At 46.7% G+C, this 16,164-nt stretch overlaps 1 protein-coding gene across 5 annotated transcripts in view; it reads left to right on the plus strand.

Moving 5' to 3' along the window:
* The window catches only part of FPGS (folylpolyglutamate synthase), a 68,314-nt gene extending 56,429 nt beyond the window's left edge, over positions 1–11,885 (plus strand). For all 5 annotated transcript variants that reach the window (XM_035102288.2, XM_035102289.2, XM_060270158.1 and 2 more), the window contains exons 11-15: positions 276–377; positions 3,908–4,058; positions 4,277–4,352; positions 5,825–5,891; positions 8,504–11,885. In XM_035102288.2, coding sequence (XP_034958179.1) covers positions 276–377; positions 3,908–4,058; positions 4,277–4,352; positions 5,825–5,891; positions 8,504–8,940 — 833 coding nt within the window. In that variant the 3' untranslated portion in view covers positions 8,941–11,885. The remainder of the gene's footprint in view (positions 1–275; positions 378–3,907; positions 4,059–4,276; positions 4,353–5,824; positions 5,892–8,503) is intronic.
* Positions 11,886–16,164: the final 4,279 nt, after the last annotated feature.

Here is a 16,164-nt window from a genome sequence, read left to right on the forward strand (position 1 = left end):
TCTCAAAGACCTCCTCCTCCTTGCTGATTTTTAAAAATATCTTTTTAACAGTGGCTTAAATGGGGATCAAGATATAAGCTCTCCTTTATTAATTTAGTGATAGCCTCATCTGCTGCCTTTGATTGCTGTTTTTGTTTTTCTCATTAGGTGCCCCTTAGCATGTTTGTGCTGAAGGCTTTGGGATATAAATAAATGAATTTTAAAAAATTAGGATTCCAGCAGACGCTAAGTGTTAACTAACAGAGAAGGGGGTGGCTTTTTCTGTGTCCGGACAGATATTGGTGAGCTGAAGGCCCCGTGGTTGAGCTCAGAGCTGCCGGCAAAGAGATCTCCACCGTTGGCCCCTGCCTTCAAGCCAGGAGCAGCCATGCTGCAAGGTGAGTTTCTCCCTCTCTCTAAAAAAAGGGGTCACAGGCCTTTCTCTTGGCTGTTTTCCCACACACTGCTGTTGCCCTTGACTTTTGGCAAGCGGTGGTTTGACCCAGTGCGAGCATTTCTCTTTCACATAAAGTAAACAACAGTGTGGACACGTTCTAGCCTCCTTGGCTTTCCCGTCAGGGACCTCAAAGGAGGCTGCTCCCACGCAAATGGATGCAGAAGGCAAGGCGTGGTACGAAAAGAATGAATTCAGTAATATTTAATTGCTGAAGTCAAGGTCGCAGCAAGAATTATTGTGGCTTACTTTCCCACAGAACTTGAGGAAACCAACAATGTATGCTTTTGAGGTAGCGATCCCTATCTTGGTGTGTTCTGCTTCTGTTCAGTCCGTTCCCACATTAGACAAAGGAAGAAGAGTGCAGGGTACGTGCGTTTCCCATGGTCGCTAGCTTGCAGCCCCTCCAGATGTTGTTGGATTCCCAACTCTCATCAGACCCAACCAGCATGGCCAATGCTCAGGGATGATGGGCGTTGTAGTTCAACAACATCTGGAGGACCACAGGTTATAGACACAGACACACCTGTTTTAAAGGATTTTGCATTTTGTGTGTGACTGGCTGGTTGACTTTTAAAGCTCATTTTCTGGTCCTACTGTTATGAAGGAAAACTTAGAATCATAGAATCATAGAGTTGGAAGAGACCACAAGGGCCATCCAGTCCAACCCCCTGCCGAGCTTGTAAGAAGCAAACTCTACAATGTGTGATCCAGACTTTTGCACTCAAGGAATGGTGACAGTAATATAGGTCTGGCTACAGGCATGAGGGTGTACAGGGCAAAATTCCCTCTAGCGAACCCTTTGCTACTTTAGTGGCTTTTGTCCAGCTGACCGAGGAGGCAGTCCCCAAACGACTGGGTCCAGGAACCACTGTTTTAACTCTCCACAACGATCCTCATGCAGCAATACTCCTAAGCTTTGTGGGAAATTAAGGCGACAGCTACTGGACCCATACACGGCCCCCTCCAAAAAAATGTCACTGGGGAGGCATCAGCACCAGGCTCCCATTCAGCACCTGGGACCCTGTCAGCTGCCGCAGAGCACTGTGTGCTGATGCCAGACCCGTGCTGAAATCAAAATCTCTGGCAGTGATTAAATCCACCATTTCACTTGCTGTATTATGGGAACATCAAAAGTCAACGAAACATTGTGCCTGCTTCCAGAAGTTGTCCTGGTTAGGGCCTTGGTGTGTCTCCCAAGAAAAGGGCAGTTCCACCACTATGGACCAGCTTCTAAGAATACTTTCTGCATGCGTTGGGTTGTCCTCTTCACAGTGGAGCCATTGAAACAGATAAGCATGACTAACTTGGTAACGTTTATTTCATTGGGTCTACTCTGAGAATAACTTAGTTGGGTTACAGCCCAGTTGACTTTTCTTCTCTCTCCATGCCAAGCGGGCAGGCTTGGAAGGGGGTCGTTTGCAGCACAGATCTGCTTCTTCTGAAGACTCACTAGCTCAGGCATAGGCAAACTCCTATATTTGGGACTACAATTCCCACCATCCCTGACCACTGGTCCTGTTAGCTAGGGATGATGGGAATTGTAGTCCCAAATATCTGGAGGGCTGGAGTTTGCCTATACCTCCACTAGCTGCTAACTGCGCCTTCTCTTAGCTTGTCAAACGGCTGGATTGTCATGAAATTAGTAGAGTGCAAGAAGAATGAATTGCTAATAGAAAAGGCCCTGTTAGCTGCATAGTCTGCAGAAGTTCACCTTATGATGCTGTGGAAAAGAGCCTACTTTGTGGTGGCCCTTAGCCCAGGGAACTGGTAGCGGGGTTGTTCTCTCCACCAGCCCTCATGAACCAAGCCTGGCAAGTGACACCAGACGATCTTCCCCCTTGCCTCCGAAGGTCTTGCTGTGTTCCATTTTCAAAGCACTGTTCTTTAAGAAATCTTGTTGTATTTATAGTATTGAAATGTTTTTGTTTTTGTTTTGGTATATGTTGCTTTGTTGTTATGAAATTGTTTTTTTGTAGTGTTTGTTTCTTTGTTGTGGGCTGCTGAGCATGATTTTTTTGTGTGGAAAAGTGGTATAGAAATAAAATGAATGAACAAATGACTGTCTTTAAAAAAAAAATTTTTTTAAAGTTTTATTCAGATAATTTTAAAAATACAAAATCAAACATACAAAATCAAAAAATACAAAAAAGGAAAAACATATAGAGAAAAACCCACTCACACATAAATCCAAAAATACAAAGATACCCTGTTTCTCATATTTTAAGGCATCCCCATAAAATAAGCCATAGCAGGATTTTTAAGCATTCAAGGAATATAAGCCATACCCCGAAAATAAGACATAGTGATAGGAGCAGCAGCAATGCTGGCCGCGGCAGGAGGAGGAGGAAAAAAATAAGACATCCCTTGAAAATAAGCCATAGTGTGTTTTTTTGAGGAAAAAATAAATATAAGACGTGTCTTATAATATGAGAAACACGGTAGATATGCGCAAAAAATTAAGAAACGACAAAAAGGGGAAAAAGAAAGAAAGAAAGAAAGAAACATCAAAGAAGTTTTCACTTCCTATTATTTACAACACGCTTCCCTATATATAATCTTTTTCCATTGCTGTATCTCCTACTATGCCTGTTTAAGAATCTTACCATTATTAAATACATGCTGCTAATTTCTCCTCTTGTGATTTTTTATTCTAAGCACATCACTAAATTATTTTCTAAATTTTCTTTCTCCAAGTAATCTTGTACATATTTCCATTCTCCCATAATTTTCTGCCTGGGTACTTCTCTTATTATAGCAGTCAGTTTCGCCATCTTCAAATATTCTATTCATTTCCCCTGCCACTCATGAACCGTTGGTAACACATCTCCTTTCCATTTCATTGAACAAATGACTGTCTTGCAGAGCACTTTGAATGGGACTTTGCGGGCACTGCAGATCACCTGCTTAGCAGTTCCTGCAAAACTCCTTTCAGCTGAACCAGGTTTTTTACGTGCCACACACGATGTCAAATATAGGGGAATTGGCCGTGGCTCAGCTGAAATGGACCAGACTAGGCTGAGGAGGCAGAGACTCCTCACCTTTGCTATGGATCAACTTCCTCTCAGGAGCTCATGCGGCACAAACTTTTCGGTTCTTCCAGCCTCTGTTGAAAACATACCTCTTCACTAGTACATTCCCAGACTAATAATGCCCTGATTTTTAGCACCCTGATTTCTGTGATTGTTAATATTTTCCTAATGTTTTATGGATGTGTAATTTGTACATTTTTTTTATTACTACTGCTTAGTGTTTTGTTATTGCACTGGTAGCAAATGGCTTTGGTTGTACTCTCTGGAGTGAAAGGCTGGGTTCATTTATTTACCTTTCTGTCTCACCGTGTTCTCCTTTCCTCGGAGGAAACGGGGGAGATGTGAAAGTTGCAGTAGATAAAAAAATAAAGGCCTGTGTCGGTCTTTTTGGGCAGGGTGCTGTTTCTGCTTAGCCACCACCTCCGTCTGTTTTGCTCCCCAGGGCTAGAGGCAGCCGTGTGGCTTGGTCGAAACCAGGTGCTACACCACGGCCCAGTGACGTGGTACATCGATGGGGCCCACACCACCAGCAGTATACAGGCCTGTGTCCGCTGGTTTCGCAAAGCTGCCTTGAATGAGGAGAAGCCTGCAGAGTAAGTGAGGGTTTGGCTGGGGTCTTTTTCCATTCTGAGCCTCAACTGCTTAGAATAGCCTTATCCTGAATAAATTTGTCTGATCCTCTTTTAAACAAGTTGGTGGCCGTCCCCATACCTTGTGAGATCTTCTGGTCGTGCGTGTCTGTCTTCCACTGAGCTGGGTGTGGGTGTGTGTGAATAGATAATGAGACCTGACTCTTTCCTTGCCTTTGCAGCGGCTCTGAAGTCCGGGTGCTCCTCTTCAACGTGACAGGCGATCGCGATACTGCTGCTCTACTTAAGCTGCTGCTGGTGAGTTTGTCTTGTTTGCTGTTTTTTCCTTTTCTCTCTCTTTAAAAAAAAAAGGGAAGGGGGAAGTACCTTACGCTGCTTTAACACGGCTTCCAGGACAACTACTGGTATCCAACCATTACAAGTATAGTAATATTAAATGATTTGGAATAGAATTTAGAAATAAAAATCACCAGCACCTATTAAAGCAGCAGAGGGAAATGAAATGCATGAGGTTATCTGCAGATTAAATATAAGACCTCTGCGGACACTTTGAATGACCTGGGAAATTATACAGTATATGCTTCCCAGCCACGACTCCTTGAGGAAAACATTCCACAAATGGGGTTCCCCCAACCCGACCTACCCCTTTAGAGGCTCTGCTTTCTGGCCAGTCAGTTTGATTTGAAAATGCCAGTGCAGCCTTTGCCAGGCTGGTGCCCTTGAGATGTTTTGGGGCTGGCTGATAGGAGTTGTAAATCAAGGCTGGTGAAAGCTGCACTAGAGGCGGGGCCTTATAAGAGGTGTCCCCGTCATGTGTGGAACTTCCTCCTGAGGGTCATAGGGCTGGGTTGCCATTATAACTGGCTTCTGAGTGTTTCAGCTGAGATGCTTCTATCATTATTTACACTCTTACATTCACACCCTGCCCTTCAGCTGGTGCAGGGTTCAGCAACCAGGTTGCTCACTTGGGACAAGACGGTCTGAGCACATAACACGGATCCTGGCTAAACTGCACTGGCTCTTGAATAGTTTCCAGGCCCAGTTCAAAAGTGCTGGTTCTTAATCTATAAAGTTTTATGCGGCTCAGGACCTCGATGCCTCAAGGACCACCTCTCCTCATATGTGCCCCCTGGAGGTTGCTTGGAGGTTGGCAACATGAAAACAAGCCTTTTCAGTGGTGGCTCCCCACTTATGGAATGTTCTCCTACAGAGGCTTGCCTGGTGCCGTTGGCAAAAACATACTGTACATCTTTCATCAGGCCTTTGGCTTTTAACTATCTATGGCTTTTTTTGCACGGGTAGGATCTTTTAAGGATTTTTTTTTAATGCTGGTTTTAATGTACTTGGGTTTGGGTTTTTGCTTAAAATAGGGTAAATCACTTTGATTTGCTGCGGCAAAAAAAAAAAGGTGACTACAGTAATAAATTTAATAACTAAGTAAGAATACTTTATTCCTGACATGCTGTGTTTCCATATGTAGAGGTTTATTGGGGGTGGGGGAACCGGTAGCCCTCCAGATGTTGTTGGAATGCAGCTTGCACCATCTCTGACCATTGGGCATGCTAGCAGGAGCTGATGGGGGGATGGCATTCAGCAACACCTGGAGGGCCACAGTTTCCCTATCCCTGCTTTGTATATACTGGGGTGGTACACTGGGACATAAGACATGCTGCCTGAAGTAGTGCAGTCCAAGCCAGACTCAACTGTTGCTTTCTCCCCTGCAGTGTGGTGACTTGCTTTTATAATCTTTATTCCTCTTACATTTTCAGCCTTGCCAGTTCGACTATGCCGTTTTCTGCCCCAATTTCACTGAAGTTTCCACCGCAGGAAATGCAGGTGGGTCACAGGGCAGACAGGATTGGTAAATTGCCAATGAAATATGGCCACGTGGAGTTGGGCTAGATCAGTTGTGGGGACCGTTGGCCCTTGCATTGCAGGGGGTTGGACTAGATGACCCTTGGGTCCCTTCCACCTCTGTGATTCTAGATGTTGAGCTGCAGCTCCTATCATCCCTGGCCATTGGCTGTGCTTGCTAGGAGCTGATGAATGAGAGTTGTACGGTACTCCAGCAACAGCTGGAGGGCCAAAGGTAGACCTTCTTAGCTCTGAATTCTGGCTATAATTATAATCTCTCTCCCACTCCTGTTTAAATAACAGCAGGTGCCCCTCATTGGTTTTCATTAGCTTAAGCGTGCAGGGTTTTATAGATTATAAATGCTGTATTGATTTGGGAATCATACAATATGACTTTGGCTTTAATTTACTTATTTTTTAGTTGTTGCTTTGTTAACAGTGTTTTATAGGTTGTAATTGTTTCACCGGTGGCTTGTTTATTAGGGTATATGATTTACGCTGTGTTTGTGATGTTCTATTATGTTCTAGCATGTTGCTATTATTATTTATTGTTTGTAAGGCACTTTGAGATTCTTTGGAATGAAAAACGGCATAGAAATATAATCAGTCTAGGAAATCTAGGATGGGAAAAGTGACCTGCCTGAGAGAGAAATAAGGTTCCCTTGCGTGGCTAATGCTAGCTAAGCAGTGGGCCCTATTCTTACTGATCCACAGGGCAGTGGTGGACCTTCGGCCTGGAGGCCAAATACCGTCCCTCAGGCCTCCGCATTTCGCCAGCCAGGCCACACCCACCTGCCTTAGACACATGTGATATCCAGGTGTGGGGCAGGTAAAAGATGGGGCTGCACTGAAAGGTTTCCAGGTGCCACAGAGAAACTTGTGGAGCGCTGTACCTTTGCCCGTGCAGAGTGTGCTGTAGTGGCTAAAAATGCCTAATAATAATAATAATAATAATAATTTATACCCTGCCCATCTGGCTGGGTTTCCCCAGGCAGCCACCCTGGGCGGCTTCCAACAGAATATTAAAATACAATAATTTATTAACATTAAAAGCTTCCCTAATCAGGGCTGCCTTCAGATGTCTTCTAAAAGTCTGGTAGTTGTTTTTCGCTTTGACATCTGGTGGGAGGGCGTTCCACAGGGCGGGTGCCACTACTGAGAAGGCCCTCTGCTTGGACCTCAGTGTCCGGGCGGAACAACGGCTTTGAGACCTGGGTTCGAAAGCCTACTCAGCTCTTTAGGCCGTTGCTATCTTTGAGCCTAGGGACCCAGGTGGCGCTGTGGTTAAACCACTGAGCCTAGGGCTTGCTGATCAGAAGGTCGGCGGTTCAAATCCCTGTGAGGGGTGAGCTCCCGTTGCTTGGTCCCAGCTCCTGCCAACCTAGCAGTTCGAAAGCATGTCAAAATGCAAGTAGATAAATAGGAACCTCTCCGGCGGGAAGGTAAACGGAATTTCCGTGTGCTGCTCTGGTTCGCCAGAAGCGGCTTTGTCATGCTGGCCACATGACCTGGAAGCTGTACGCCGGCTCCCTCGGCCAATAATGCGAGATGAGCGCGCAACCCCAGAGTCGGTCACGACTGGACCTAATGGTCAGGGGTCCCTTTACCTTTATCTTTGAGCCTAACTTGCTGGCTGCTGAGAGGATAAAATTTAGGTGGGGGGCCATCTGTGCTGCCCTAAACACACACACACACACACACACACACACACACACACACACACACACACACATGAGTCTTTGGACCTAGCCATTTGTCTGTCTAGCCCAGCATTGTCTAGTCTGTCTGGCAGCAGCTCTCCAGGGTCTTGGACAGAGACACTTTCCATGCCAGGGTCGGTTGAACTTGAGACCTTGTGACATGCAGTGCAGATGCTCTACCACTGAGCTATGGCCCTTCCCCATAAATAAGAGCTCACCTCAGTTTCTGTTGGGGGTGGGTGGGGATCTCCTGGGCCAATGAAGCCCACCATGCCTCCTTGTTTGGCCTTTCCAAGGCTATTTCACCCAAGCCGTGCCCATCTGTCAAAAATCCTCACATCATAGGACGTCCAGTTCAGGAACAGGTGGAGGTGTAGTTCCCTACCGGAAGCAGGCACTGCTGACCACTGGTGCTTGAAGAGCCCTGTGCAGGTGAAAGGTCGCCAGGTCCCATTGCTAAGTCAGGTGATTGACAGGCGAGTGGTTCCGCCCACGAGTCAGTGCTGGCCCATGTGGGGAAGGTTTAGTTATTTATTGCACCCCACTTTTTTCTCCAAGCAGCCCAAGGTGGCCTGCATGGTCACCCCCTTCCTCATTTCAAACTGAACAACAGCCCTGCGAGGTAGGTGAGGCTGAGTGGCAGTGGCTGCCCCCCAAGGTTGCATCCGGTGAGCTTCACGGCCTAGTGGGGATGTAAACCCTCGTCTCTCCCAGGTCCTGGTCCAACACTCTAACCACTACACTACTTTGGCCAACCATCCAAGGGAGGCTGTCCTGAAGCTGCATTGGTGTGGGGCTGGGTGGGTGGGTGGGTGGGTGGCCCTGGCATCCCTGGGACTCCACCTCGTCTTCTTTCTGTTTTTTTAAAAATGGTTGTTGTGTTTGGCCTTACAGATCAGCAGAACTTCAATGTCACCCTGGAGAATGTCCTGACCCGTTGCCTGCAAAACCAGACCCACTGGAACCGCCTGATGGAGGCAAAAGTGGGCCCGGACCCTTGGCTGTCTGCCTCAACAGAAGTGGAAGGGGTGGCTGGGTGGCTGAAGCAGGCCCCCCTGCACGGCCCCCCGCTCTTCTTGCCACCCTCGGCACGCCCACTCAACAGCAACTCCTTGGTCTTCCCTTGCATCTCCAAGGCCTTGCAGTGGATCACCCAAGGCAGGGACCCGCACTTCCAGCCCCCGGCATCCCGAGGGCTCCACCCTCACCCAGCAGCCAGCAGCGGGGCTGTCTTGCTCAAGGAAGCGGCCACCATCCAGGTCCTGGTGACGGGGAGTTTGCACCTGGTGGGTGGTGTCTTAAAGCTGCTCAACCCGTCTCTTTCGGAGTAGAGGGTACTGTTGGACACCCCCCTCTTGAGGCCTGTGTTTGCTGCCTACTTGAAATGTCATTGGGAAGCTGGGCTGCACCTTCACACTGGTTTCACTGCAGCGTTCAGGCGTTGGGCTGCCTCCTGAGTCCATGGAACCTCTAATTCTTCCTTAAAATTCTTTCCCTGAGGAACATGGCTTGGCCCCTGAACAATATGGAATCCTCCTGGTCAGACAGGCTGTGCAAAGAAGATGACGCCTCCAGCAACGTTCTTGATGCCAGAATTCTCCCCTTCCCCCACCCCACCCAGGCACTGAAGTTCTACAGGTGGGGGAAATGGCCACCAGCCCACCACCCAGAGAAAGAGATTCCCCTGCCTTCTCCCCAATTTGGAAATTTTCCTCTCTTCCCTCACCCCCTGCTTGCTTCTTTGTGTGTGGGTGCTGCAGAAGAAGAAGCCCCCATGCTCTGCAAAACAGAGCTCACCTACCTGCCCCCGGCCACCACCCTGGGCCAAGCACACAGTGTGAGTTCTCGCTCCTTTGCTGACTCCTTGTTGTCACCTCTACTGGTCTCACCAAGTCAAATGCATGGCTGGCAGCCTTCGACTGATGACTCTTGCAATGTGCCTTTAGAAAAGAATCTTACTGCTAGCCCCTTTCCTTCACCACCACCACCTCATCAACTCTCCTTCTGGAGTAGTGGGTTGATACCTTCAGGGACTTGCTCCCTGAAGGCATTTAAAAAGAAAATGTTCCTCAGCATTTTGGTACGGTTTTAAAACACTCTGTTGATTTTTTGTTTTGTTTTAAACAATTCCTCTTGAGCGAGGAAGTCCTGACCTTGCTGCTTGCCATTGGCTTCTGAGAAAGCCATTCAGTGTCCACCGGAGAGCAGGCTATGAGGCCCAAGTGGTTGACTTGTGTAGACGTAGGTGCATCTACACACACACATACACACACACACACACACACACACACAAATCATGGTCCATATGGGAGCCTACCCTGACCCATGCAGTTGGTGTTGGCAGTTAAGGGGCTGGGGATCATGAGATGGCCAGAGTTGGCTTCCCAGAAGGTGTGCTGGAGAGGCAAGTGCCTGTCTCTTTGGGGTGGAATGAGAAGAGCGCAACCACTGTGCTCCCCTGTGTGTGCTGTCCACTCTTAAAGTGCAGAGTAATAACTATAACTGCCCGATGACTTGAGGGAGCAACCTTTTTTTCCATCATCTTTTTAAAATACACCTATTGGAAAGCAAGGCCAAGTGTTTGAAATGAGAGATTTTATGCTGTGAACGCTGCAAGCCATTTACTGTTGCTTGGTTTCAGAGGCACAGCTACAGTCTTTGTGCTTTCTCTGACTGCACTGGAAAGGGAGCAGGGTGGGGGGCCTTTTGGCTCTCCTGGTGCTGGTTGGAGTCCCAGCCTTCATCAGCTCCACCCTGCATGCCCAGTGGGTCTAGGACTCTTGCATTTGTAGTCTAGCAACATATGGAGGACCACTTTCCCTCTGCCATCAAATTGCACACAGTGAACAAAAAAGGAAGGGCCCAGATTTTTTTTGGGGGGGGGAGGGGTGCTGGAATCCATTGTGTGCAAAGGGGTTTCAGGGAGGGGGTCATTGCTTCATGCAGACTTTGACTTTTAAAAAATTAATATTTGATTCATATTTGGAACCTATCTTCTTCGGGTTGTACCACCCTTGAATATTCAGTGACCTGCTTGTTGCTAAGTATCTCCTTGCCAGAGAGAAGTTTGCCACCTTCTCCCTGGTGTCTTAGCTTTCCTTGCATGGGAATTCTTTTGATGGAGGCCTTTCAGTCAAGCCCCTCCTGCATTCCTGGGTCTTATGATCTGGCTGCAGGTCCCATCCCTTGCTGGATGGATATGCACATCTGTTTGGAATCTGATTCTGACATCTGCCTGCAGGGTGAGAATAAATATGGGTAACTCTTGGGGTGGTAGCAAAAGCAGAAGGGGGGGGGACACAACAGACTTCTCAGGGTGCCAGTGGGGGCTCTTCCAGAATGGTTTACTCTGCTTGTGATACGAAACAAATGAATTATATTCAACATTAGTCCTACTTAAAGTAGACTTGTTGAAATTAATGGGCCTAACTATCTGAGAAATTAGTAAACCTCACCCCCTGGGATGCTAGCGGATCCTTCCGGAGAACACCCCCACCTTTTGATGTTAACATTCATGCCTTGCCTCTCTGCCCCCCCCCACCCCTGCTCTCGTGGAGCCAAATATGCAGCAGAAAGCATCACCTGCTAAGAGTTGCAGGAGTTGGGTATGAGATTGATTTATGCTGCTTTTGTCCATGGTACTGTACTTCAGAGTTCTTAGAGCATTTCCCCCTTGTGGTTCTTGTTGTCCGGGATCCACTGAGCCAATACAATGGGACCAGTGCCATGAGCAGCAGGTTTTGGGCATTTGTCTTGAGCAGTGTGATCTGCTCACTGCCCACATCCTTTGTTAGTTTACGACCAAGCAAGTCTCTTCCCTCCTTTTAGCTGTGTGCGTTCTAGGAAGACCTAAACTAGTTCTAACCAAAATTCAACCTTGTTCTGAATTCTTGCTGAAGGTGGTGGTCCAGTAATCTCTCGACCTTCATAGAGCACATTACAGGTAGTGACCACCTGCTTTTTGAGTAATGGTACTGCTTCCCAATACAAATAAAGAGAGCTTTCCATCCCTCTTCCCCAACCCCACCTAAAGGGGAAGGAAACTTAAATGGATAGTTCTTAAGAAACACTTTTATCTTAAAACTGGATTATTTTTTCCTGATTGCATTTTAAATCTTGTAACTGTTTTTCATGTTTCTTGACTTGTTTGTTCCTTTATAAAAACAAAAAACTGACTTTCTGTGTCTGTCTGTCTTGGATTAATAAAAAATGTTGTTTTTGCCAGACATGTTGAGTCAGGAACAGGTGCTTTCAATAAAGAACTGACATACTAGAAGTCTGCTGTTTGTGTCTGTTTCTCTGCCCCTGGAGTACCGTGTGATCTGACAGGACAACGGAACTAAAGAAGAGTTTGGATTTGGATTTGATATCCCACTTTATCACTACCCTAGGGAGTCTCAAAGCGGCTAACATTCTCCTTTCCCTTCCTCCCCCACAACAAACACTGTGAGGTGAGTGGGGCTGAGAGACTTCAGAGAAGTGTGACTAGCCCAAGGTCACCCAGCAGCTGCATGTGGAGGAGCGGAGACACGAACCCGGCTCCCCAGATTACGAGTCTACCGCTCTTAACCACTACACCACACTGGCTCTCAAAGAGAGGTTCCTCCGCTCATCAGGGCACCATCATCCAACCCAGTGCAGGAACCGCGTGTCCAGAGTGTGGCCTGCACCATGAGCAGGGCCAGAAATGACTTGGGGCAGACCCATGGTTGTCATTAAAAAATTCCTTCAGTAGCACCTTAAAGACCAACTAAGTTTGACAAAGTGTGCATGCACACGAAAGCTCATACCAAAATAAAAACTTAGTTGGTCTTTAAGGTGCTACTGAAGGAATTTTTTTTATTTTGCTTCGACTCAGACCAACACGGCTACCTACCTGTAACTAGAACCATGGTTGTCATGGCAGACATGAAGTCCTGAGCCAATCCTGACAGGGGAGCCTCATATTGAATGCACAACAAGCCAGGGGGATTCCAGCACCAACTCCCAGGCCACCCTGGCTAGCTCAGGAAAGGAAACTTTAGCAGTGGGGTGGGTGCTACACCAACAGGATCCCTATTCTGCCCTGGCCACCCGTCTTCAGATACACTCTTGAACCCAGCAGGCTGTGGGAGAGGACACCTGGCCAGGAGGATGCAATCACGATAGACGATTGCAACTCCACCTCTTTCCCCCCTCCAGATCTTGGCTACTGCTGAGAGCCCTGAGATATTAACGTCCCTGCTCTGCTTCATGCAGCCAGGTCAGCATGTTCCCCATATATATCTCTGCCTTCAACAACTGGTGGCTCTGAAGGTTGTGTACATGTTAGGTAGGTTAAGGTGAGCATGTTGATTGGCCCCATGTCATTCACCTGGATATCCCTAGTTCAAGTCCAAACAGCCTTCCTAGGGCTGTGCACTAGGTAAAGGTAAAGGGACCCCTGACCATTAGGTCCAGTCGTGACCGACTCTGGGGTTGCATGCTCATCTCGCATTATTGGCCGAGGGAGCCGGTGTATAGCTTCCAGGTCATGTGGCCAGCATGACAAAGCCGCATCTGGCAAACCAGAGCAGTACACGGAAATGCCGTTTACCTTCCTGCTGGAGCAATACCTATTTATCTACTACTTGCATTTTGACGTGCTTTCGAACTGCTAGGTTGGCAGGAGCTGGGACCAAGCAACGGGAGCTCACCCCGTCACAGGGATTCGAACCGCTGACCTTCTGATCAGCAAGCCCTAGGCTCAGTGGTTTAACCACAGCGCCACCTGGGTCCCTCTGGGCTGTGCACTAGGTCTGGCCAAAGCCTGAATCCTGAACTGAATTGCAATGATTCCAGGGGAGGGGGCGTGATCCTGCCTTTATCTGAGTCCGGTGGAGAGAGCCCCGTGTTGACCTATGCAGAGCAATCCAGGGCTGTTGGCTTTTGAACAGCCCTGCACTGAACTTTGGCTGCATGTGACTGTTCCCTAAAGGGACACATACACACACAGTCAAACTGAGCAGGATTGAACCCCCCTGTCACCAGCTGGAGAGCAGAAGATTCAATCTCTGGCTACAGGAGTCAGCTTCACCAATATGTTCTCCCTAGGATGCCCTGGGAAAGCAGCACTTTGCCAGCCTGAACCTTCCTGCTCTCTGCTGTGCAGTCGGGGAAGGAGATGCAAGGAGACGCCATTGCAAGGAGGTTTTGTGTTTAGAGTTTCACCCACTTTGCATGAGAGAAAAAAAAACACATGAACTTATAACCAACCCACAAGATACGCAGCCATTAACTGTGCTGCTTCAGTTTATTAAAACTAGGCTGTGTTTCCTTCCACCACTTCCTGGACTGGAACAGCCAGCGGTTTTAAATGCACTTCAACTTGCAAAGCTTTGAATGGTCACTAGGTGTAGCTGTGGTTCTACCGTAGTATGTATATGAAAGCATGAGCATACACTTCAAACACCTGAAGGGTTCTTTGTGCAAAGGCATGTTCTCAGTGACCACATCTGAATAATAACACCCGCTCGGCTTCCAGGAGGGGGGCCTGCCTTACATCTGGAAGGTCCCAAGTTCAGCCTGGAATTCCTGGTTGCAGGTGATTCTCTGCCTGAGACCCTGTAGATTGACTGCCAGTCAGAGGTAAAGCTGTCTGAGAATAATTGAATCATAGAACTGGAGAGTTGGAAGGAAACCTGAGGGCTATCATGTCCAACTCCCTGCAATGCAGCAGGAATCTTTTTGCCCAGTGTTGGGCTTGAGCCCATTATTACCATGAAAGGAAGAGTCTCGGGCTCTACAGACTGAGCTATCAAAGGAGACGTTCCCAATGTTTACTTGTTCAATGACCTGGATGGAAATCAATCTCTTCTTTGTTTTAAAATATTTTTTATTAGTTTTTACAAGAACAAATTTAAAATAATGAGGAATTTTTAAAAAAACATATCCATATATGAGATTCTCTGAATCTTGTGACTTCCCGCTGTTCCCTGCATGGGTCCTTAAAATAATTTTCCTAAGACTATATATCATTACGTTCTCCATGGTTTTCATCTCTCTAAATTATCCATATATTTCATTTCTTTACAAGTTATTTTTAAAGTCCAGCTAACTTTTTATTTGCTTACAATGGTCTCCTTAGTAAGTTATGAATTTCCCCTGTTCTCTTTTAAAGTCATCATCTTCTTGATTCCTGAGTCTCCCAGACAGGATGGAACTCAATCTAGCAAATATTATTAGCATTCATTGCTCGTTTTTCAGTCCAAAAGTGATACATAAATGGAGACACGTCCACCCCATTTGCATTGAACTCCCTTTGCATTGAGACCAATGGTGTGGAATGAATTGTGTAAAATTCTGCTTCAGTGGACAGTTTTTGTTAGAAGTGTGGCAGAATGGAAATTGCGCTGCATGAATGGACATGGGGCAGAATGGAAATCAGGGCCTTGTTGCATCCCTAGTAAGTTATTTTATATTACTTATTGCATGCATTCCCCACTTTTCCTCTAAGGAGTTCAGGGTATCACACAAGGTTCTCCTCCCCATTTGATCCTCGTGGCAGCCCTGTGAGGTACATTATTATGATTAAGTGGCGAGAGTGTGTGAATGGCGGGGATCAAGGCCATCCAGTGAGCAATGAAGATAGGAAACCTGGCGCACGGGTGAAACTACACGGTTTGATTACAATTCCCAGAACAGAATCCAGGCTCCTGGATCCCCCTGGCTTAAGGGACACCCACTATGGAAGGCAGGCAGGAATGTTCCATTTCTTTTTTGACCTTTTAATTAATAACATTTATTTGCTGAATATACTCACTAGGAACCAAACTACTGATCTGGTTGGCTAGACGTTTTCAGTCCATATATCCCCTCCACAGACACCTCTGTGATGATGCTGGCATTAAAATATCCTGCTCCTCTTCAATAAAAGAGAAAAAGGGAGGCCAGATCACATCAAAGGTATCTTTTTTTGGAGATGCCCTTGATTAGTCACCTATGGTGAGGCGTTTTGATGTTAATAACCAAAGCTTCTATTGGTATATTGAAGGTTTCCTTCTGTCATTGGGCAACAACTAGTCTAGTTGCTGTGCACAGAAAGGAAATTAATTATTTAGCTTTAAGAGTAGAATTGGGGGGGTCAAGTCTAGTGATGATAAGGCAAGTGCCAAATTAGGAGGGATAGACTGTTTTGTAATTTTGGAGGTCAGATAAAAAACTTTTTTGCAAAATGCGTGGACCATGAAAATAGGAACCTCGTTCTCCAGTCTTTCCAGCATAATGGTGAGCTTAATGAATTTATCTTTGCAAGGCATGTGGTGGCCCCATGTCACCAAAAGATAATGTTAAGGGAAATTTCCTAGAGGCGAGCTGCTCGCGTGGAACGAGAAAACACAGGCAACCCATTTTTAAAAGTATCATTGATGGCATTGGTGGACTTGGAGCTCAGTTTTGGCTCCATCATCACTGATGCCTCTGCTGGATCAGCCTTTATTTAAACAAGCAAATATAACCAATTTGTAGATCTTGAAACAAATGTTTTCTAGAGGTCGGTTTGTAAAAGGTAAAGCAATTTTAAAAGAGGACCTGGGACT

This window comes from Zootoca vivipara, chromosome Z (genome assembly GCF_963506605.1).
Source record: "Zootoca vivipara chromosome Z, rZooViv1.1, whole genome shotgun sequence".
Classification (NCBI taxonomy): domain Eukaryota; kingdom Metazoa; phylum Chordata; class Lepidosauria; order Squamata; family Lacertidae; genus Zootoca; species Zootoca vivipara.